This window comes from Colossoma macropomum, unplaced genomic scaffold, assembly GCF_904425465.1.
Source record: "Colossoma macropomum unplaced genomic scaffold, Colossoma_macropomum, whole genome shotgun sequence".
In the NCBI taxonomy this organism is placed as follows: Eukaryota; Metazoa; Chordata; class Actinopteri; order Characiformes; family Serrasalmidae; genus Colossoma; species Colossoma macropomum.
Genome location: NW_023494810.1, coordinates 10,449,215 through 10,471,067, shown reverse-complemented (window position 1 = coordinate 10,471,067; position 21,853 = coordinate 10,449,215). Strand labels below are relative to the sequence as shown.

Below are 21,853 nucleotides of genomic sequence, written 5' to 3'. Positions count from 1 at the left end.
ATTGACATTATTTGTAGTAATCAAATAATCTAGTGATTATTTTAATGATTAATTGAGTAATCATACACACAATATTCATAATTGTGAACACTTTGTTTACTTCATACACCTAAAACTTGCATATAAGCAAATATGCATTCATGAGATCCTACTGGTGTGGGTTTCCTCTCTTTCAGTGATGCACAAAAAAGTGACTAATAGCTCCCCCTTGTGGAGAATGTTCAGACCGCTGAACACAGCAGATTCCCTGTTTATCATTCACATTGCAATCACTAATCCCGCTTACTGAGAATGTACAATTTTTAATCAAATGATCAGTTTTAATGGAGTAACATTGTGACATAGTTTTGATATATCTTGGCTAATCAACTATATTTTGAAGTGTAAAGGGAAAACAGTGAAATTGTTTACGTTTGTCTTTTTTTCTGAACTATTAGTTATTCATTTTTAATTGAATGTTTACCAAGTGATGACGTTATATGAAATCACTGAAGATCACAAATATGGGTTACTACACATGAAACTCACCTATACAGACAGACAAACTGCTCCTTATATGTAGTGCGGCCCAGGCTGGAGCTCACCGCCATGCTGTAGGGATGCTTCTTATTAGCCCTGTCAAAAAAACAGTGCACTCTTTAAAAATGGTTCTCTAGTAAAGACAATGGTTCTATATAGAACCATGAACACTCAAAGAACCATTTGCATGCTTAAAGGGTTCTTTGCATCATGAACGGGTTCTTCTGATTGATGTAGAATGTGTTGCATATGGTTCTATATGGCACCAAAAAGCGTTCTTCTATTGTTACAAGCTTGACATTGACGATAGAAGAACCCTTTTTGGTGCTATATAGAACCATAGACAACCATATACATCAATCTGATGCAAAGAACCCTTTAAGCATGCAATTGGTTCTGGTATAGAACCATTGTCTTTACTAAAGAACCCCATTTTAAGAGTGTATCTTTTGGTATAGTGAATAAAAGCCTGTGGCGCTTTCTTGTCACTAACATACAGTGTGTGTGTAGGACTGAGTTAGTGGTTGTGCTGCAGTGGTTCTCTGTGCTAGGGTGAGGTTCTCACTGACCTCGTGCTGTTGAGTTCATGTAGGAACTTAGCCATGGCCTTTCCCGTCTTGTCAACTACCTCGAGGATTACGATGATGCTGTAGCGAGACACAATCTAACAGACATGCAGAATTCATCTTATTTTCAATTGAGATGAAGACTTACAATAACAGACTTACACAACTACAGAATATTTAAAAAAATGCTAAATTATTACTCTGCAAAAGTCAGAGACCTTGTTGCTGACAAGAAGCCCTCACTCAGTAAAGGAAACACACAAATTAAACAAACAACCTGCTGGTGTTCTCAGAACAACAGACTGACCACCCCAGAGTCCAGGCCTCAGCGTCACTGAATGTGTTTGGGATTACTTGGATTGATAGAAAGCAGAAAATGGAACCAACTTGTAAGACTGAACTTTGGAGGTGTGGCTACGGATTTTGTTGAAAAACTAAAAGTGAGTCTCCTGAAAAGAATGGAATCTGGAATAAAGGTCAAGAGTGGGCACACTAAATACTATGTAAGCTTCTGTGGAATTCTGCCAAATATTTTCTTTTTCCTGATGCTGAAAGATTAATAACTTGTACGTAATGATTGTTTTGACTGGAAGTTAAATAAATGAAGGCTGGTCTCCCACAGTACTGTATTATAAAGCCTCTAGGTCTAAATGTAAATGACCCCTGTGTGACTTTGACTTTGACTTCATCTTTAAAGTTCAACACTTTTCTTTCCAGGTGAAACTATGAAGGGATAAAAGGAAACTTTGATCTAATTACTTTTATGAGGTACTTTACGATGTTCTTGTCTGCCAGCTTACTCAACCCGAGACGCCTGACATTAAAAGATGCGATCTTCATGATGACAGCCTGAAAAAACAGAACAGAGTATTTAAGGGTGAGTCACACATTCTGTATTAATTGTTACTTTGATTTGACAGTAATCATTATAGCCAACTTACAGGTTTAATCTTTATACAGCAGCTGAGCCAAAAAGCCTGAGTCTGTTATGAAGAACTGCTTTTATTGGGTCATTTATCAAAAAAGAGTTCAGCTCACTTTAGCTGATACTGATCATTGTGGAATACGTTATTTAAAACTGAGGCAGATCGGCATTTCTCACACTGTTTGAGACGTCCTCAAATAACACTGAATTGTATTTGAAAGCACTGTTCACTTTCTATTACTTTTAGCTAGAAGGGAATTGTGCCATTTTTTTTTGCATTACAAAATAGTCAAGATATGAACCAGAGCCATTCAGAGTGATTTGGTGTGAAATGCTCTGTTCCAGAGAAACTTACCAAGCCAGAATTGTTCACAGTGGTGGTGATGGGAACCAGACCTCTGAAGAGATTGATGCCTCTAACAACACAGAAAGCTACTGACTATGAATTTGATGCCTAAAACATTGTTTTATGATAGTTTTGGCTTTAAAATCTATTTTTTAGAACGTTTGTGGCACAGAGGTACATGCAGAGAACCCAAAGAAAACCTACTTTTGGTAGTTGGTTTTGTATGGTACATTAAAAGGCTACATTTGTGTTGTAGACATAGCGACCCCTGGTTCCCATCACCAACACTGCAAAGAAATCTGAAAAAGTTTGTTTAGAATTTAACCATTTGAAATCAAACCACTGTGAACCGGCAGTGCCCGTCTTGCCCCTGGGGTGGTACCCTCAAGGGTACATCTCAGTACCTTCAGTCAGGAAACATAGCTGTACCATAATCCATTGAAATTATATTTTTTATTATAATTATGAGTTGTATTGACTCCACACCCCGTCTCGTCTAAAGGCTTTTTATTTTGCTGTTCTGTTTTAAAACATTAGGTTATGAAAAGGTACCAATACGTACTTTTCACCTTGAAAAACTTTTGCATAATTGGACCTTAAAACCACTGTTGTACCTTTACATTGTTTGGAACATTTACATTGTTTGTACCTTGATGAAGAAAAATGTACCTGCACAGCACCTTTATTTCTAACAGTGTATGTTGCACTATACTGAACAAATATATAATGCAACACGTTTCGCAGCAGCTTGGCTTTTCTAGTTTAAAATCGTCCGGCTGCTACAGACAAATAATGGTCAATCCAGATACTAATGTGGGAATGCTGGTCATTTTGCAACAGGTAGACATTTTGCAACATTTTCAGTAAGAAGTGTTTTTGTTCCTTGTGTTTATTTCATGTATTATGCCTGCCTGAAACCTAATTACCATTTGGGCATAATTCAAGTTCAGTTGACTGACTGATTGATTTTTGATTGGTTGCATTAAAGTGGCATAAAAAATATGCAAAATCTCATCTAAAAACAAACCACAGCTCATAGCTCAAAATATGCAGACAGATCATTTCACAGATACAGTAACTTCTCTTTCTCAGCTGGCACGAATGTGACCGCAGCACCTTCCGTCTCAGACTGAGAGGAAACCTAGCAGTTTCACATCTCTGAGCTAATACACCATGTTTGAAGCCCCTGCCCTATTTTACTTATTCAAATGGCAATCAATACTAAGCCTTGCCCTTTAGGCTGGCGTTTGTCACTTAACCAGCAGCTCTAGAAGCTCATAATCACAACAAGCTTTAATCACAACAACATGTACATGAAGGTGAACATGACCGCACCTGAACTATGTTACAATAAAAGAATTGCACAACACAGAGTAACATCTAGTAATACTGCGCAACACCACCTGTTCCAGTCTGCAGTTAGTGCCGCTCTGAAGCTCAACTCACCTTTATAAAAGTCTCTGTTTCCGTGCCCTTCTCCTCTCTTAGTGACTGAGATATGAATGCTCTACTTCCTGGATTGAGGCTGCAGGCTGTTTGCTTTCTGTACTGCTTTGTATACCGACTGTTTGTTCATTGAGCTTCTTCTGTTGTAAGCTGTTCTGCTGGACGGCAGTGAGTGTGTACTATCACACCATCAGCAAATCCTCGATTGAGGAAGTTATTGCATCAGAGCTGTTCTGATGAATGCTTGACTAACAGTAACAGAATGGTCTTATCTTCACTGAGACCAGCGGAGATGGGTGGGAACTAGTCCCTTAAAAAATTTGATGAATTTGATAACATTTTTGCTTTTACTCAAGTGTATCAGTGAGGAAAGGAATTAACGTCTTATTCAGTCACATTTTAGTCGTTTACATTTAGATCCTAATTCCTTTATTTCTACTTAATTTCATTCTGTTACACTGATGACAGCATCTGTACTGCTTTGCTTCGTTATATTGTTGTAAATTGTCATATTTTAATGAGAACAGAGTGTAACAGACTTTTTTGTGTAACACAGTTACACTGGTGACAGGATCTGTACTGCATTCTTTTGGTCACACCCCTGACTTTTACTTTTATTATTTTATTGTAGACCAAAAGCATCTGAAAATGTAATTTAACAAACTTCAAATTCTTTTATATGTAATTGTTGCATTGTTGACAGCATCTATACTACTTTTGATTGGTCGCACCTCTGACGTAGAGGTTTATTATTTTATTTGGTACCAAAAGGATCCAAAAATAGATGAATAGAGTCTAAAACTCCCTTTATTATGTTTAATTCATGTAATGTTGGTGACAGCATCTGTACTACCTTGCGATCGGTCACAACTCTGACTTTGAGGTTCATCATTTTATTTTAGACCAAAAAGAGTGAGAAAGAGAAGAATAAAACCCAGCTGATTTCTTCTGTGGCAGCATCTGTGCTGCTTTGTGACTTTGGAGCTTTAGCATTTCAATTTTAGACCAAAATGATACAAAAAGAGAAAAAAATCTAACAAACGTTCCTTCCTTTTTTTTGTGAATTTCTGTTACGCCGATGACAGCATCTGCTATTCTGCAGTTGGTCACACCTCTGACTTTGAGGTTTATCATTTTCTTTTAGACTGAGAAAGAGAAGAATTGTACATCTTTTAGTACTGCTGTAATCAAAACGTAGGGAAGTAAGATGTTTAGTTTGTCTTTTTTTTGTCATACACCTTTTTCGCTTTTCTTTTTTGGGTATTAATTGTAAAATTAAATGTAAAAAAATCATTAGTTGTTTGTTCTGATCATGATGGCATTCATCTTGAGAACTAATAGAATTAATTCATATGCATCCATATGTCCTTCACAATTGCACGTCTCATTTACAAAAATGACACTTTAAAGAACCATCCATTGAAAATCTCTGTAATGAAGTTTAAAATGTAATGTTTCTGTAATGTAAAGTGGTTCCTCATGGCGTCACTCTAGAGAACCCATTTTAGCACCTTTGTTTTTAAAAGCGTGGGCAGTTGCGTGTTGCCTTCATTCCAGACTGGAGATGTGGAGAGCTATGAAGAACAATAACAAAGTGTCGGTTTCTCATACTTCAGCATGTTCAGACCTTTCTTATTGACGTTTCTGAGTCAGTCTACCACAAATGTACAGACATTCACATTTTTTTTTCTTTATATGCATTAGGAGTGGGCTTTACCTGTGATTCTGTTACAAAAATGTTTATCTGTCTATCTATCTATCTATCAATCTATCTATCTATATGTGTGTATATATATATATATATATATCTGTACTACCTTGCGATCGGTCACAACTCTGACTTTGAGGTTCATCATTTTATTTTAGACCGAAAAGAGTGAGAAAGAGATCAAATTAAATGTCTCCCATCTACATATATATATATATATATATATATATATATATATATATGTGTAGATGGGAGACAATTAATTTGATGCATTTTAGCAGTTCAAACAAAACAAGAATTGTATCAGAGCATCTGTGAAGTTGGTTCTGTTTTTCATGACTAAAAGTCATTAAAACCACAATAAAAATACAAAGACATCTTATTTTGAGTTCATTTTCATGAATGTTAAGCTGTGGGACACCATTTGCCACTGCACTGGTAGACAACCTTTCTACAGTCCTACACCGCTTATAATAAACACTATGTAACTTAATGTAGTATAATAATACTAATACTAGATAGATAGATAGATAATAGATAGATAGATAAAATAAAGTATACAAAGATGAGTAAATAATAAAGTCTTTGTGGTTTAGTTTAATCCACATAATCCTTTGTGATTTAATTCACTGTGTGTTGCCAGTTCAGCCTGATACACAGCTCAGGTGAGAAATGACTTTTGGCAAGCTGGAGAAGTGGAGACACTTTGGAGTCATACGTCACTTTGCTGACAGCTGTAATAAGTAATAACTGGCGTATCTGGTTGTCTCGACATGTGTATTATGTTTACCATCCATCGTATTTATGCCTGGAAGAGGGCTGTAATAGAGACAATCTATAGGAGGAGGTGGGTCACTGGCTGAAAAATGAATGAAAATTCAAGAAAAGGTTCCAATCAGATTGCTGGTTAGGCTGCCAGTAGCCAGAACAACGCAAAAAATGAAGTTTTTGTGCGTTATGGAGTCAAACTACTACAAACTGTTTATACTATTTATGTTAGATTTTATCAGTGATTTCAAATATGTTTCTGAAATGGTACTTTGTCCTTCACATCTGATCTTATGGTATGGCTGGAAATGCCTGCCCAGCGGTGCTGCCCAGATGGCCACTGAGTGAACAAATTGTTGTATAAGGACTTCGGCTGTAACTACTAACACTTGTGCATAGTTAAGTAAATTTTTGATTCATTTGTCCTTTTCTTAGTATTTTCAAACCATAATATCTTCACTTTTGCTCAAGTATATTAATGAGCATATCTATTTTTTATTCAGGTACTCTTTGGTCATTAAAGGTCCCATTTCATGGACAATTGTTTATAGCTTTTTTTTAACAATAGTGTTTGTAATAATCATGTTTGACATAGTATGTAAACACTGTTCATGTTTTAAAACAAACCACTCACTCTCCACCATACAGTCCATAAAAGGAAAAAAGCTGCAAAACCACCCATTTTGAAGCCATCGTTTTTTGGGACACCATAAAAAACTCAACAGCCTACAGAGTTTAGTTCCGCCCGTTCACACTGAAGTTATAAGGAGTGTTTCAGACCAGACAGCTTTTTGAATGAGGCGCAGCCAATCAGAACAAGGATAATTTACATATGTCAGTCTTGAAGGCACAGAAACAACAACAGCCGGTTTAATTCTAAGAGAAATTATGAAATTAATACTGGACTGTCACTGGGGTGGTACCCTCAAGGGTACATCTCAGTACCTTTAGAGTGGGAACATAACTGTACCATCATTTATTAAAATTATAATTATAGTTGTATTGACTCCACACACCTCACCTCATCTCCAGGCTTTTTATTTTATTGCTCTGCTTTAAAACATTAGCTTTCCACTGGGAAAACTTATTTAAGGTGCACAGTTGGACCTTAAAACCACTGTTGTACCTTTGAGGGAATATTTACATTGTTTGTAGCTTGATGAATGAGAAATGTACCTGCATAGAACCTTTACTGCTAACTGTGTATCCAAAGGATCCTGAAAGAGAAGAGTAATGCCCTTATGATGTCCTAATAAGCCTCAGTTAGTGTGCTGAGAGATGCTGGACGTACTCTGACAGTTGTACAGGGAACTCGATAGAGGAGGAGAATTTTTGAGCCTGCGTCTGCGTGTTTTCTGTTTTGTTTTGTTTTTGTTTTGCTACTTCTACGTCTGAGTGAGTCATTGTCTCACACAACATACTTGACTCCCCACCTCTGGTTGTATCCTTGTAATACATTCCTGTTAAAGTTTAAAAACAGAAACATGAGTCACACTTTGATGAGGCTGAATAGTGTTGATTGTGAAAGCTTAAGATAAAGGAAGCCTGATTTGATTGTGGCCTTCAAAGGGTCCAGCAATGAAGCTTCTGATGTTTTCTGTTGTCTTGGCATTCCTATTTTTTCCGCGGTCCTAAGAACTTGGCAGCTAATTTAAACCTTTAATGCATGCGCTTTGCGGGAGAGCTGGTTGCAGGCGTGGCCTCTAACTGCATTCCACAAACAGACCACGAGAACATGCCTCCTGGGAGGGACCGGTTTCATTTGTTGTGGCTGGGTCTCATGTTTGGGGCTGGGCCAAGTTGAGGCTGCGCCTGAGTGACATCCGTAAACCGGCCAATCAGAGGGCAGGTTCACTCTGTATGTTATGTCGCTTGAGCTCACTGTGTCACAACAGGCCCTTCGACGTCCCTCAGACTGCTTCCTGTCGTATACCTTACAACTTCAGAAGTAAGTGGTACTTGTTCCCAATTGTTTTCTTGGTTGTCCACTTTGTATGTTTGAGTAAATTCTTCTTGTTTTAGCCTAGAATCACTAAAGTGATCCATTTTTTAAGTTATTTATTCAGTTCACTGAGACTTCAAAGCTTTGGTTGGGACCATTTGTAATATAATACATTTAACCCCTTAAAAGTTCAGGCTTATTACATACTAAGGCTTATTATTCAGTAACTACAGGGACCTTAATGCAAACTGGTTGAGCTATTCTTAGGTTATAGAAGAGTTTAATAAAACCTTGGTGGGCCCTGGACAATTAAAGGTTTAACTGTACTGGTTAACAGGCGGGTTGGCTTAGCCCAACATGCCTGTTAACCAGTACAGTTTGACAAAAGTGTGACAAAACTGATGTTTCAATAATGTCATTATTAAAGTGCTTTGTAGGTTTCCTCTCTCTCAACATCAGTTTCTTCTACATGTCTCCTTTCTAATGTTCTGCTAACACAGAAGTGTTTTATCTAGACTTTTTTATATACTTTAGAAGCTGAACAGTCATTCATTGAAACTCTTCTTGCCTAAAAGTAAACCAGAAAAAATATTTTCACATTTGTTTTAAGGTTCACATTAAAACAAAACAAAGCACTCCATCTTGGCCATTTTGTGCCCTTTTAAACACACTCTCAGAAAAAAATGTACGAAACTGTCACTGGGGCAGGACCCTTCTTGTCACCAGGGTGGTACCCTCAAGTGTACATCTCAGTACTTTCAGTCAGGGAAGTTAATTGTACCATAATCCACTCTAAGCTGTACTGACTCCACACACCCCGTCTCGTTTCCAGGCTTTTATTTTACTGTTCTGTTTTAAAACATTAGGTTATGAAGAGGAACAAATATGTACTTTTCACCTGGAAAAACTTATTTAAGGTGAACAGTTGGACCTTAAAACCACTGTTGTACCTTTTGAGGGAACATTTACATTGTTTGTAGCTTGATGAATAAAAACGTACCTGCACAGAACCTTTATTTCTAACAGTGCATTTATTGGTCTGCAGGGCTCTGCAATGTTTTGTATATTTTGTTATTATTTGGTTATATATTTTACAGATACAACATTGGGCTTGGTTTCAAATTTTTCAGATTGGTTTCAGATTTTAATGTACACTGTAAAAACTGATTTGGGCTTAGAAAAAGGAGCCTGTTTGCTGTAAGGTTTAATATTATTGTACTTCAAATAATGAGTTAACAGAACGTAACACACATGATAACTGCTTTGTCATCTTACTATTTTATGTTCAATGATCTTGGTGATTTAAAAGAACTTCGTTTACTTAGTTTTTAAATTAAAATAATTATTTTTATTTACAGTGCAGTAGGTTTGCCTTTTTTGTAGAATTTCAGGTACTTGCACTCAACCCCTTGCACTTTTAAATGCAAATGCAGTCTTTCTTTCTCTCTCACACGCTCTTTGTCTCTCTTTCTCTGTCTCTTTCTGTATCCCTCTCTCTTTTGAGGAGTGGGTGAGGGTTTGGGGTGTGGTTAAAGAACATCCGGGCCTGAAGCCCCAGAGGCCCAGGCCAGGCAACGCCCCTGTTGGTTAACAAGTGATAAGTATTGTGGGTAATGAAGTTTTTGCAGACCGTTAATCAAGACCCGCGCTCCCACCTGGATTCAATTACAGCTCTAATTAGTAAAGAGTGCAAAAGTGAGAGAAGTTTAATCACTCTCAGTACAGAATAGTCACACTTTAATGAACTAACAAAGTGCTGCTTGTTTGTCTTGAACCTTACGTTATCTGATAGTGGTTACTGGTGGGGTGGAGGGAGATGGCGGGGGGGGGGGGTGAGGACTACATTTCCCTCCTAGTCCGATAAACATTTATTACGTTAAACCCTTTGAAGCCCAGACTTACTGCACCGGAAAAAGGTTGCTCTAATTCCCATGTGTCACACACAAGGCCTGCAGGCCAAGTCAGCCCATGACACAGTCCTATTCAGCCCACAAAATTATTTTAATTGTCTGTTCTTAATAGCCTGTTTCACCCTGAGATGCACTACAGTCACCAGGATGCACTGCAACATAGTGTGCATTCGTCCCCTTCCCCAACAATGATCTATGGGCCAGCAGTTACACAAAAATAAAAGACTACCTAGAACAATTTATTTTTATTTAGAATTATTTTGAATAAGCATTTAATGCCTATTTTGCTGTTGCAGTTTTGGAATATTTTGAATAAACAGTGGCCTGTTCAGGTTATGGCAAAATGTTAAGTAAAAATGAAATAAAAAGCTGGCCGAAAGATTTGCTGAGATTTTTTAATATGGCCCTTTTAGTGGTTGAGTTTGATAGCCCTGCTCTAATTTAAGTATCTTAATGAAATACTTACCACATAGTAATTATGTTGATGCAACATATTTCATTCATGAGGAGCCAATGCACACATTTGAATCAAGTAAATTCAGTTCAGTTATTAATCTTAATGCTGTAATTCACTGCTATGAATCATGGAGTACCTACTAGGCACGTTTTGTAATTATGAGTGTGAAGAATTAAAGGGAATGCCACATTTTTCAAAACTTCTGCAGGTGGTTTGATGTGAAATGCTCTGTTGTAGAGAAACTTAGAGTTTGTTTACAACTTGCATTAACATGTGTTTTGTGTCTGGATTGTATCTGGATGAACTGGAGGTGGATTCCATTTACACTTTTCACTAAAGTGCGTCCCCAGTTTGACCAGATGTGATCCGATTGCTTTTTTCCCTACTACAAAGAACTTCAACGTACGTCTTTTCTGTTTTACTTTTGTCCACTTTTTCATTGTTAGTATACGAGTCTACAGGCTTGGCTTAGACACTTTCATCAGTCCAGAGTGCAAGAGGGCTCTTGGTTTGGGGGCTGTGTATCCTCTGTCTTTTACTTAATTGTTCAGTCTCTCACCTCACATAACTGTAAAAATTCATTCACATTGTATTTAATGTGGTCAAGATCTGTCTCTGATCACCTCTGAATGTGGCTTGAGTAATCCGCTCGTAATCCAATCACAGTGCGTTTACACCTGACTTTTAATGCCGTCAATTTTAACGTGATCTGTTCACTGAAAATGCATGTTAATGCAAGGTGTAAACAGGCCCTTAGTGATTTACTGACTTACTGATTAGAGAATTCTTTACAGTGGTGGTGATTGGAACCAGGGGTCATGATGTCTACAACTCAAATATAGCTGTTTTATTTACTATCCAAAACCAGTAGAGAATATTATGTTCTTTCACACGTAATAGTGGTAAATCTAAAAAAACACCCCTGACATGTTTGGTTGATATTCCAAGTGAAACTTCTTGGGCCAAAAGCTAGCATCAAACAATGTCTCAAGCTTTAGGCTGTGTATTCATAACTATTTCATGCAATAACTTTCTGTAAGGGAGCTTTTAGAGGTGGACGTCTGGTTCCTATCACCACCATTGTAAACAATTCTGACTCTGTAAGTTTCTCCAGAACAGAGCATTTCACACCAAACCACTCTGAATGACTCTGTTTACATCTTAGCCATTTGATTATATGGAGGTTTTGACAAAAGTGCAATTTCCCTTTTGTAGTGTGAACATTTATAGCAGGCGGTCCCCAGTCTTGTCCAGAAAAGGGCCAATGTGGTGACAGGTTTTCATTCCAACCCAGTAGGAACCTTATATGACCAATTCATTGTTTGACTGATTAAAAAAAATGATTAAAAGTTTTTCAAGAAAGGCAGACACAGATTTAGCTTTATTATCTGAAATAAGGCTGACAGGAGTGTTTCAGTCTTGTTTCCACTTGGTTACAGTTCCCACTTATAGCACTGCTAAAGAATTTACATGATTATTCTGTCTCAGTGTAACACCGAAGCCACTGTGGTCTCGTGCTGGAATCAGTTTGTTTGTGTTTTATCTCTGAAGGCCTCTTGGAGGCAGGACTGAGTATCACTGTGGTCAGTTAAGATGGCTGTAACAGTAGAATGTATTTGAACCTGTTTTTCCAGTCTCGGTCAAAACGTTTGTGCCGTTGAGAGCATTTACATACATCACGCTCTGAAATTACCATTTTGAGGAACGCTGATTAAGATCATTCTGTCTTCTTATGCTGCTACCTTCAAAAACATGCCTAAGGATTCTGTTTAAAGCAGGATAGTCGATACTAACAAGATACAATTTTTGCTTCAAGTGGAAAAAGCTCTCTGCCTGGATGCACAGCTAAAAATGTGACTGCATTTTTTTGTTTGTTACAGTCATTCAAATAAGTCTTCTCACCTTTTGTGTGGTTCCACACATCAAAGAAGTAAATGCCTTGATTAAACCACATCTCTGTCATTCTCATGAGACCATCTCCACAAATATTTGAGTGCCATAGTCATCAGGCAGATGAAAAATATTCATATAATTTAGTGGATCAAATGGATCGCTATATACAACAGTAAAAAAATTCACTTCTTCACTTTTTTTTAGAAGAATTGAGAACTTTTTTTTTTAACATTTTTTAATTTTTGCAATGTGAAAATAAGTTCACACATTCTTTACTGAGAAAACACTTAAATATGACATTTCCAACAAATTTTAGGGCTTAATTTCTATTTGTTTGCTGAGTTTATGGGAAAAAAAATATAAAATGTGCTATAATTGTGTTATAGTAATGACATTAATGCACAAAATACTGTATTTTGTAATATATGCATATTTTTAAATAATTATGAATAAGGTAAAATACTTAGTTCAAAAACAGTACATTAATTGAACACAAACCTTTAAGTTACACATGTAAAAGTTAAAATTTAAATTGAAACAAAATTTAAAATAATATATATATGTTGTGGAGGTGAGAATTTGGTCTCTTAATTTGGAAAATGTTCCTGAAAAACAATTAAATTTTTCTTATTCATTCAATTATTCATGTTTTCTCTTAACTATTCAACCAGACTTCAGGTTCCAGTGTCAATGTTTCATGAGAATAACTCACATATCAAACTTTACGTCCCCAGACACATTGTTTGTGTATAATTCTGTGAGAGGATGTATCATTTTGAAATTACAGTTTAAGGAAATATTCTCAGTTGATTTGGGGATTTTTGTGTGTAACTGATTAGCAATTATTGAATGTGAAGTTTTAGGCGAATTCACATAATTAGCATCAAAAGCATCATATAGCAGATCTCTGTGTGTTTCTCAAGAAAAGCAACATAAACAAGGCAAATAAATCTAACAGACAAACACAGAAGGTTAAAAATGGGGTGCACAAATTTTTTTGTCTTAGGTAGCCAAAGTTTATGACAAAACAATACAACACTGTAAAACTGATTCAGAGTTTTAACTCAAAATAACAAATTGTGTTCCATTAATTGAACTTCAACTAATAAGCTAAACGAATGTAAATCACAGATTATTGGTGTTAACTTACAATTATAAATCCAATGAACCCAAAAGTTTGTCAACCACATTTACTTACTTTTTCAAGCTGAAACATTGTATTTTTTTTTACTGCTTAGGTTTTAAATTGAGTTTTTAAAAATGCGTTGTAGAGCATTTCACTGTATTTTGTTAGTAAAAAGCTTCAAAAATGCAATTTAAGAGGAAAATATAAAGGTAGGGAGATTGGGCGCCTGTGGTTCAGATAACACGGCCTCTACGGAATGATTGTTCCCTCGATGTGTGAAAAGGGTGGGTCCACACAGGCCAACTTTGGCCAGCCCTAATTAAAAAGAGGGTAAATGTTTGAAATCTAAAAGAGCATTTCTGAAAGACCTCCTCCAGTCAAATTCATTCATTTTTTTAAAAATAAAAATCTAGGCACACAACATCATCATGTAATCTAAAGTAAAAGTGTTTTGTTTCATCATGCAGACATCATGAAGATAGCCTCCTTCAACATTCAGAAATTCGGGAAGAGGAAACTGTCAGATCCAGCTGTTCTGTCCGTTCTCGTTAAGGTAAACACGTACGCACTTTTAACGAACAAAGTGAATGAGTTTGAAGTTGAAATGATATTTATTAATTGCTCTTTTTCTTCTTTCAGATAGTGTCACGCTATGACATCGTCATCATCCTGGAGGTGGTGGACGGAAGCGGGACAACTGTTGACACTTTTCTGAAGGAACTAAATAAGTAGGTGAAGCACGTTGATCTTTCATGGCTAATGTGATTCTAAACTGGAATGGTGGGAAAGAATTTGATGTAAACCTCTTTTGACAGGACCAACCCGAAGCGTCCTTACAGCCTGAAGATCAGCAAACGTCTGGGAAGAACCGTGTACAAGGAGCAGTATCTCTTCCTTTACAGGTAAACTCTGTTAAAAACCTATTACAGTCCCTGGCCTCTTTAGCAGAAACAGCTTGCTGTTGCACAATATTAGCTCCATCTAAAACAGGTTTGCCAAACTGGGTTCCTTGCGGGCCACAGCTCTGCAGAGAGTAGCGTTTTGCTACTAACACTCTGAAATCAACTCATATCCTAGGGTTTCAGTCAGGGACCAATTTGGGACCAAATTTCTGGTTTCGCTGCTCAGCATGAACGTTACTAGAAGTGAAAGATGGCTAAAATTACTCTCCTGACTTTGGAAGAGAAAAAAATGTTACCTCGACAAAGTCGATAAATTAGTCTGCGATCCTTACACAGTTTCCCCCTGAACTCCTGGTCCCACTTAAACTAGCAGAAAGCTACCAAATTTGTGTTTTCCTGACATTTATATTTATATTTATCTCATACACAACCCCTCTCCCTACTCTGGAGGGTCTCTCAAAGCATTTAAAAACACAGAAGCCCACCGGCTCTTCACGTCAGGGTGGGTAAAGGATCCCATGGTGTTGCATAAAGAGGAGAAAACACTCTTTGTCATCATAGGAGGGTAACGACATCAGCTAATCAACACAGATGTGAACAATGCTAGCCTTTAGATAACTTTTGCTCTCAGCCGAGAGATAAACAGAGCTGCAAACAGCCGGTATAACTTTACTTCTCTGTTTATGGAAATTTAAGTGACGTTTGAATGGAGAAAATGTTTAATATCAGACTGAATGTTGTGGGTCAGAAAACTATGTTGTGTTTCGACAGACGTGATTTTCTAAGTTTGCTAGTGCATTTAGTTCAGAGTTCCCAGCTCCAGTCCTGCAACCGCAGCGCTGCATTCATATGGTTTCCCTGGTTAAAATACCTGATTTTATTAGCTAATTAACCCCTTATTGAGTTGAACAAGGTGTGAACAGCAGACACTACACTATACAGTGCAGGAGCTCCAAGTCTGGAGTTTGAAAACGCTGAATTAAAGGTCTGTATAGTCTCGCGTCTTTCTCGGCTTCTCTCACGTCTTGCAGATCAATCATTCACAAAAAGCGCGAGAACAGGACTTGCTAACTAGCTGATAGCTGATGAGATGAATCAGGTGTGTTTAACCAGAAACATTATAAAGGAGGAGAACGGTCACTGACTGGAAAATGAAGCTTGTAACGCACAACATGGTGTCTGTCCTGCCCTTCCATAAAAGGAGCCAATCAGCTTGCTGGTATAGCTGCAAGCTAGAAAAGCCCCCCTTAGTTCTGGAGACTCACGCAGTACCCAGCCTGAAAAAACACGACCCAAACAACCTAAAAAACACCTTGTTTTTGTGTTATTTGAGCCAAATACTACACACTTAAAAAGATTTTGACATCATTAACAAAAACTAAAAGGTTCTTTAGAGGAAACAAAAGTGGTACTACTACACTTTAAAGAAGGTGGTTCTTCAAGGGTTCTTTAGTAAAAAAATGGTTCTATATAGAACCATGAACACTCAAAGAACCCTTTTGCATGAAATCGTTCTTCAGATTGATGGAGAATATGCTGTAGATGGTTCTTTATAGAATGTTTTTGAAAAGGGTTCTATATAGCACCCAAAAGTGTACTTCTGTTGTTAAAACTTCGTAACAGTAGCAGAAAGCTTTTTGGGGCTATACAGAACCCTTTTCAAATAGGTTCTATATGGAATTTCATACAGCACATTCTCCATCAATCTGAAGAAGCCTTTAATCATGCAAAGAGTTCTTTGAGTGTCCATGGTTCTATATGGAACCATTTTCTGTACTAAAGAACCCTTGAAGAAACATCTTTTTTAGACTGTAGTAGAACCACTTCTTCTATTGTTGCATGCTTGACATCGTAACAACAGAAGAATGCTTTTTGGTGCTATATAGAACCATAAACACTCAAAGAAAACTTTACATGCTTAAAGGGTTCTTTGCATTGTGAAATGGTTCTTCAGTTTGATGGAGAATGTGCTGTAGATGGTTCTTGGTTCTTGGTTTTTGAAAAAGGTTCTGTATAGCACCTATTGCTACAGCTTGACATCGTAACAACAGCAGAACTTTTTGGTGCTATACAGAACCCTTTCAAAAAGCTTCTATACAGAACCATATATAACACAGTCTCCATGGATCTAAAGAACCCTTTAATCACACCAGTGTTAATGGATCTATATAGAACTGTTTTCTTGACTAAAAGAACCCTTGTTTTTTAAAGGGCTTCTTCTATTCTTCTATTGTTACAAGCTTGACATCGTAACAATAGAAGAACCCCTTTTAGTGCTATATAGAACCCTTTTTAAAAAGCTTCTATATAAAACCATATACAACACATTCTCCATCAATCTGACAAATGTTTTAATCATACAAAGAGTTCTTTGAGTGTTCATGGTTCTATATCGAACTATTTTCTTTACTAAAGAACCCTTGAAGAACCATCTTTTTTAAAATTGTAGTAGTACCACTTTTGTTCCCCTGAAGAACCTTTCACTTTTTGTGAATGGTGTAAAATTATGAAGAAAATTTAAAAAAATTTTTTTTTAAACAATTGTAATTTGTCCTAGAACCATGCATTTAAGTCAAGAACTATTCAGGAACCTTTAGTTTTAATAGGACAGCTGTCTCTTATGGTTGGTTTACTGGAGTTAATCGAAGCTTGTATTGTCGATGGCAGGGAAGACGTGGCGAAAGTGATTGGAACGTACCAGTATGAGGACAACCAGCCTGGAGATGAAGACGCCTTTGATAGAGAACCCTATATTCTGCGCTTCTCCTGTCCTAACACAGGTAACAAAATGAATAAAGAGCGAGTTAAAAGACTCATCATTAGGAACTGGCTCTGTTTCTTCATATAGTTGAAAACTGACACAGCATTTTCTGGCCCACACTGTTAGAAATAAAGGTTCTGTGCAGGTACTTTTTTCATTCATCATAGTACAAACAATGTAAATGTTCCCTCAAAGGTACAACAGTGGTTTTAAGATCCAACTGTGAACCTTAAATAAGTTTTTCCAGGTGAAAAGTTTGTATTTGTACCTTTTCATAACCGAATGTTTTAAAACAGAACAATAAAATAAAAAGCCTGGCGATGAGACGGGGTGTGTGGAGTCAGTTCAGTGTGTGGAACATAACTTCAGTGGATTATGGTACAGTTATGTTCTCTGACTAAAGGTACTGAGATGTAGCCTTGAGGGTTCTGCCCCAGTGACACAGTATAGGCCTCTTTAGGACTTGGCAGTCTTACAGGCTGAATATTTGTTAATTGTCTTTTATGATGCATAATATCATATACAGTATGAGAAGCTTGTGCTATCTTGCATTATAATGTACCTGTGATTTATGTGTGGGTTTGTTTGTAGTGGTGAAAGACCTGGTCATGATTCCTGTCCACACAAAGCCTGAAGCCTCAGAGAAAGAGATTGATGAGTTTTATGACGTGGCCAAGGTTGTAAGAGACAAATGGAAAACAGAAGTAAGTCAAACTGACCACATCAATGACCACATAGTACAGAGTTTATAGTTCATCATTTGAATCACAAAATCAAACTTTTTCTAACGAGATTAGATAGAAAATTGTGCATTTGCAGGAAAGATAAGGAAAAGGGAAGGCAAAGAAAAACAAGTTTCCAAAACTACACATTTAAAAATGATGGTTCTTCAACGATTCTTTAGTAAAGAAAATAGATCTATATAGAACCATGAACACTCAATGAACCCTTGCATGATTGAATGGTTCTTTGTATGGTGAAATGGTTCTTCAGATTGGTGAACATGCTATAGATGGTTCTATATAGAACCCTTTTGAAAAGGTACAGCACCAAAAAGGGTTCTTTTATTCTTTTATTCCAGCTTAAAATCATAACAATAGAAGAACCCTTTTCAGTGCTATATAGAACCCTTTTCTATTTATTTGTAGAACCATATTCAATACTTTCTCCATCAGTCCTTTAATCATGCCAAGGGTCCTTTGAGTGTTCATGGTTCTATATAGAACCGTTTTCTTCACTACAGAACCAGGAAGAGCCACCTTTTTTAAGAGTGTAGTAACACCACTTTTGTTTCCTTGAAGATCCTTTCAGTTTTTGTGAATGACTTGGAATTGTGAAGAACCTTTTTACAATAGAAGAACCCTTTTTGGTGCTATATAAACCCTTTTCAAAAAGTCTGTAGATAGAACCATATAAAACACATTCTCCATCAATCTGAACAACGCTTCAATGATGCAAAGAACCCTTTAATCATGCACAGGGCTCTTTGAGTGCCCATAGTTCTATATTGAACCATTTTCTTTACTAAAGAACCCTTGAAGAACCCTCTTTTTAAAAAGTGTAGAGTTCAATAAATGATTTATTAAGATTCCTAGAAACCACCCACACAACATGGTAGACCACCAAAACTGTCCCCATCAGATAAACAGCAACACAGATTTTTTTACCCATCTTTATCAAGGATGCCAATAATTATACAGATGACTGTATCGTCTGTTGTTCTTGCTTTACTCAGAATATCATGATCTTGGGAGACTTCAACGCAGACGGCAGTTACGTGTCCAAAAAAGAGATGAAAGAAATTCGCATCTTCACCGACAAAAACTTCCACTGGCTGATTTCTGACGATGTGGACACCACGACACGCTTAAAGAACGACAACACCTACGACAGGTTCGTCAGTCATAATCTCATCCTTGTTTTTACACTCCTTGTCCATTTTATCAGCTCCACTTACTATATAGGTGCACTTTGTAGCTCAACAATTACAGACTGTAGTCCATCTGTTTCTCTGCAAACTTTGTCACCCTGTTCTTTAATGGTCAGGACCCCCACAGGACCACCGCAGAGCAGGTATTATGTGGGTGGTGGGTCATTCTCAGCACTGCAGTAACACTGATGTGGTGGTGGTGTGTTAGTGTGCATTGTGCTGGTACGAGTGGATCAGGCACAGCAGTGCTGCTGGAGTTTTTAAACACTGTGTCCACTCACTGTCCACTCTATTAGACACTCCTACCTTGTCGGTTCACCTTGTAGATGTAAAGTCAGAGACGATAGCTCATCTGCTGCTGCACAGTTTGTGTTGATCATCCTGTAGTCCTCCATCAGTGGTCACAGGACGCTGCCCACATTGGCTGGATATTTTTGGTTGGTGGACTATTCTCAGTCCAGCAGTGACACTACAAAGTGCTCCTATATGGTAAGTGGAGCTGATCAAACGGACAGTGAGTGTAGAAACAAGGATTTTAATGTTATGGCTGACATACACATGTATATGGGTATTATGTATTCTATTCTCTTATTATATCTTCAGCTCATATAAACATTTGGCCCTTCTGGAAATTATAAATCAATGAGTACGTTTAAATGAGAGACATCCATATAGTATATAGATTATATACTATATATAGTATATACAGTAAAGTATAGTATATATAGTAATAAATATAGTATATATAGTAATATAGATTAGGAGCCGTACTGGCATTCATGCATCTCTTCTCTAAATGCATGCAGGATTGTGGTGTATGGAAAGGCCTTGCTAGACGCTGTTGTGCCAAACTCTGCCAAAGCGTTCAACTTCCAGCAGGAATATGGACTCACTGAAGCTGATGTAAGTGCTCTGTTACTTTTAAAGCCATTTCTCAGTACTGTGGGCCCCAAAAAGTATTTGGACACTTGTTCCATACCTAACTATATACTAAGTTCATTGTATTCGGAAACAAAATGTCAGCTTCAAAATTTACCAGTGGTTACTTTGTTAAAGTGTCCAAATACTTAAAGGAAAAACCAAAAAATCATAGGTAACATTCTTAACTGGAATGTACATTAATGTACACACTTAAAAAAAGATGGTTCTTCAAAGGTTCTGGTTCTTTATAGAACCTTAAATACTCAAAGAACCATTTGCATGATTAAAGGGTTCTTTGCATTGTGAAAGTGTTCTTCAGATTAGAGGAGAGAGTGTTTTATAATGGTTCCATATAGAACCTTATTTAAAACGGTTCTTCTATTGTTACAGGCTTAACATTGTAACAATAGAAGAACCCTTTTTTGGTGCTATATAGAACCCTTTTCAAAAACGTTCTATATGGGACCATATAAAACACACACTCCATCAATCTGAAGAACCATAATGATGCAAAGAACCCTTTAATCATGCAAAGGGTTCTGAGTGTTCATGGAAACCTCCACCTCCTTTCTCAGTCATGTGAACAATACAAGTTGTTTACATAATGATAGTGTAAATAACAAAACAGAGCTTCATATTCCAAATGGCTGATTAGAGCGGCCTCGATTCTACAACATGCCTGAATTTCATTCTGTTTTTTAAGATAAGTTCTCAAGATCTCCCAGCAGTTGATTTCTAAAAACACAAATCATGCTCTATAATGCCTGTTGAGCTCTGGCACTCGAGCTCATGCCAGGTTAAAACTTAATTACATCAATGCATATTTTTGCATCAAATACACATTTTATAACTCACTTCTAAACATTTTAAAATCAAATCTATGCACTCTTCAGATTCACAATTGTAATACTACTATTGAATTTTGAAGTACAGCACATCAACCTACTTTATTGCATTATTAGTTGCTTTGATTTTTGAGTGGGTTTATGTACCAGAACAGCCATATTTTTACTGACCAATTTTCCTTCTATAGGTGCAGTTTGATCTCTACTGTGCCTTTAAAACTGCTATATGCATATGAGCTCTGTCTGATTGGCTGTATTGTACTTTGCACTTAAGAGCTGGATCATCTCTTATAATGACAGGTGGGGCAGAACTGCATAGGCTGAATAAGCAAATCTGCATAAATGCCTTTCCATGACATCATGAATTTATTCCAGACTGGCTTTTTTGCAGCTTGGGTTCCATAGATGGGCATGTTTGCATGCAACGTTTAACCTTTTATTTAAATAACTAGTTAAGAAAGCTAAATGTTCTATGATACAGGCCCCTTTAAATCTGTGTGCCTCTCAGTACTACCTCCCAGTTTTCAGTCTTTTCTTTAATAAGTACTGTAATGTTTTTGTACAGGCACTTAAAGTGAGTGACCACTACCCCGTGGAGGTGGAACTGAAAAAAAGCAAGTCCTCCGGTCAGAGTAAGCAGTGGAACTCTTTATTTTGTACATCCTGACTATTACAAACACTTTGTCTCAATAACACTACTCGGGATTTGTCAACCAATACATCACTTAAATTACAAAATGAAAGGAAAAAAAACTGTGTGTATATAAAATCCCCTCTTGTTTTAGGCTCAGGCAAACGCGACAAATAGAATACAGTGGGAGAAAGAGGGAACGCTTGCACTGGAGCTGGATGTTGAGGGAAAAAAGGAGGCAGTTTCTGAAGATGGGC

The 21,853-nt window shown here is 37.1% G+C and overlaps 2 protein-coding genes across 5 annotated transcripts in view; one reads left to right on the top strand and one right to left on the bottom strand.

The window, feature by feature from the left end:
• Window positions 1–4,024, bottom strand: part of dnase1l4.2 (deoxyribonuclease 1 like 4, tandem duplicate 2) — a 10,423-nt gene extending 6,399 nt beyond the window's left edge. The window contains exons 1-4 of the mRNA XM_036559243.1: window positions 3,803–4,024; window positions 1,845–1,934; window positions 1,089–1,183; window positions 529–615 (exon numbers count right to left, since the gene is read on the bottom strand). Coding sequence (XP_036415136.1) covers window positions 529–615; window positions 1,089–1,183; window positions 1,845–1,925 — 263 coding nt within the window. The 5' untranslated portion in view covers window positions 1,926–1,934; window positions 3,803–4,024. The remainder of the gene's footprint in view (window positions 1–528; window positions 616–1,088; window positions 1,184–1,844; window positions 1,935–3,802) is intronic.
• dnase1l4.1 (deoxyribonuclease 1 like 4, tandem duplicate 1) lies at window positions 1,879–21,823 on the top strand. 4 transcript variants are annotated; one of them, XM_036559241.1, is made up of 11 exons: window positions 8,177–8,226; window positions 9,725–9,826; window positions 14,074–14,159; window positions 14,246–14,334; window positions 14,422–14,508; window positions 17,176–17,288; window positions 17,861–17,973; window positions 19,005–19,162; window positions 20,006–20,102; window positions 21,531–21,597; window positions 21,751–21,823. In XM_036559241.1, the coding sequence occupies exons 3-11, from the start codon at window positions 14,079–14,081 to the stop codon at window positions 21,771–21,773; spliced, it is 828 nt and encodes a 275-aa protein (XP_036415134.1). In that variant the 5' UTR covers window positions 8,177–8,226; window positions 9,725–9,826; window positions 14,074–14,078; the 3' UTR covers window positions 21,774–21,823. The 4 variants fall into 4 exon arrangements, with proteins under 4 accessions (XP_036415135.1, XP_036415131.1, XP_036415134.1 ...); XM_036559239.1 differs by having other exon boundaries at window positions 9,725–9,830; XM_036559242.1 differs by lacking the exons at window positions 8,177–8,226; window positions 9,725–9,826 and adding an exon at window positions 1,879–1,962.
• The last annotated feature ends 30 nt before the right edge of the window (window positions 21,824–21,853 follow it).

Bases quoted from the DNA above. Each gene is read 5' to 3' on its own strand.
- dnase1l4.1 (XM_036559238.1), top strand. From the start codon at position 8,139: ATGTTATGTCGCTTGAGCTCACTGTGTCACAACAGGCCCTTCGACGTC. The intron at 17,974-19,004 runs GTAAGTCAAACT...TGCTTTACTCAG, and splicing joins GAGACAAATGGAAAACAGAA to AATATCATGATCTTGGGAGA. The intron at 20,103-21,530 runs GTAAGTGCTCTG...GTTTTTGTACAG, and splicing joins ATGGACTCACTGAAGCTGAT to GCACTTAAAGTGAGTGACCA.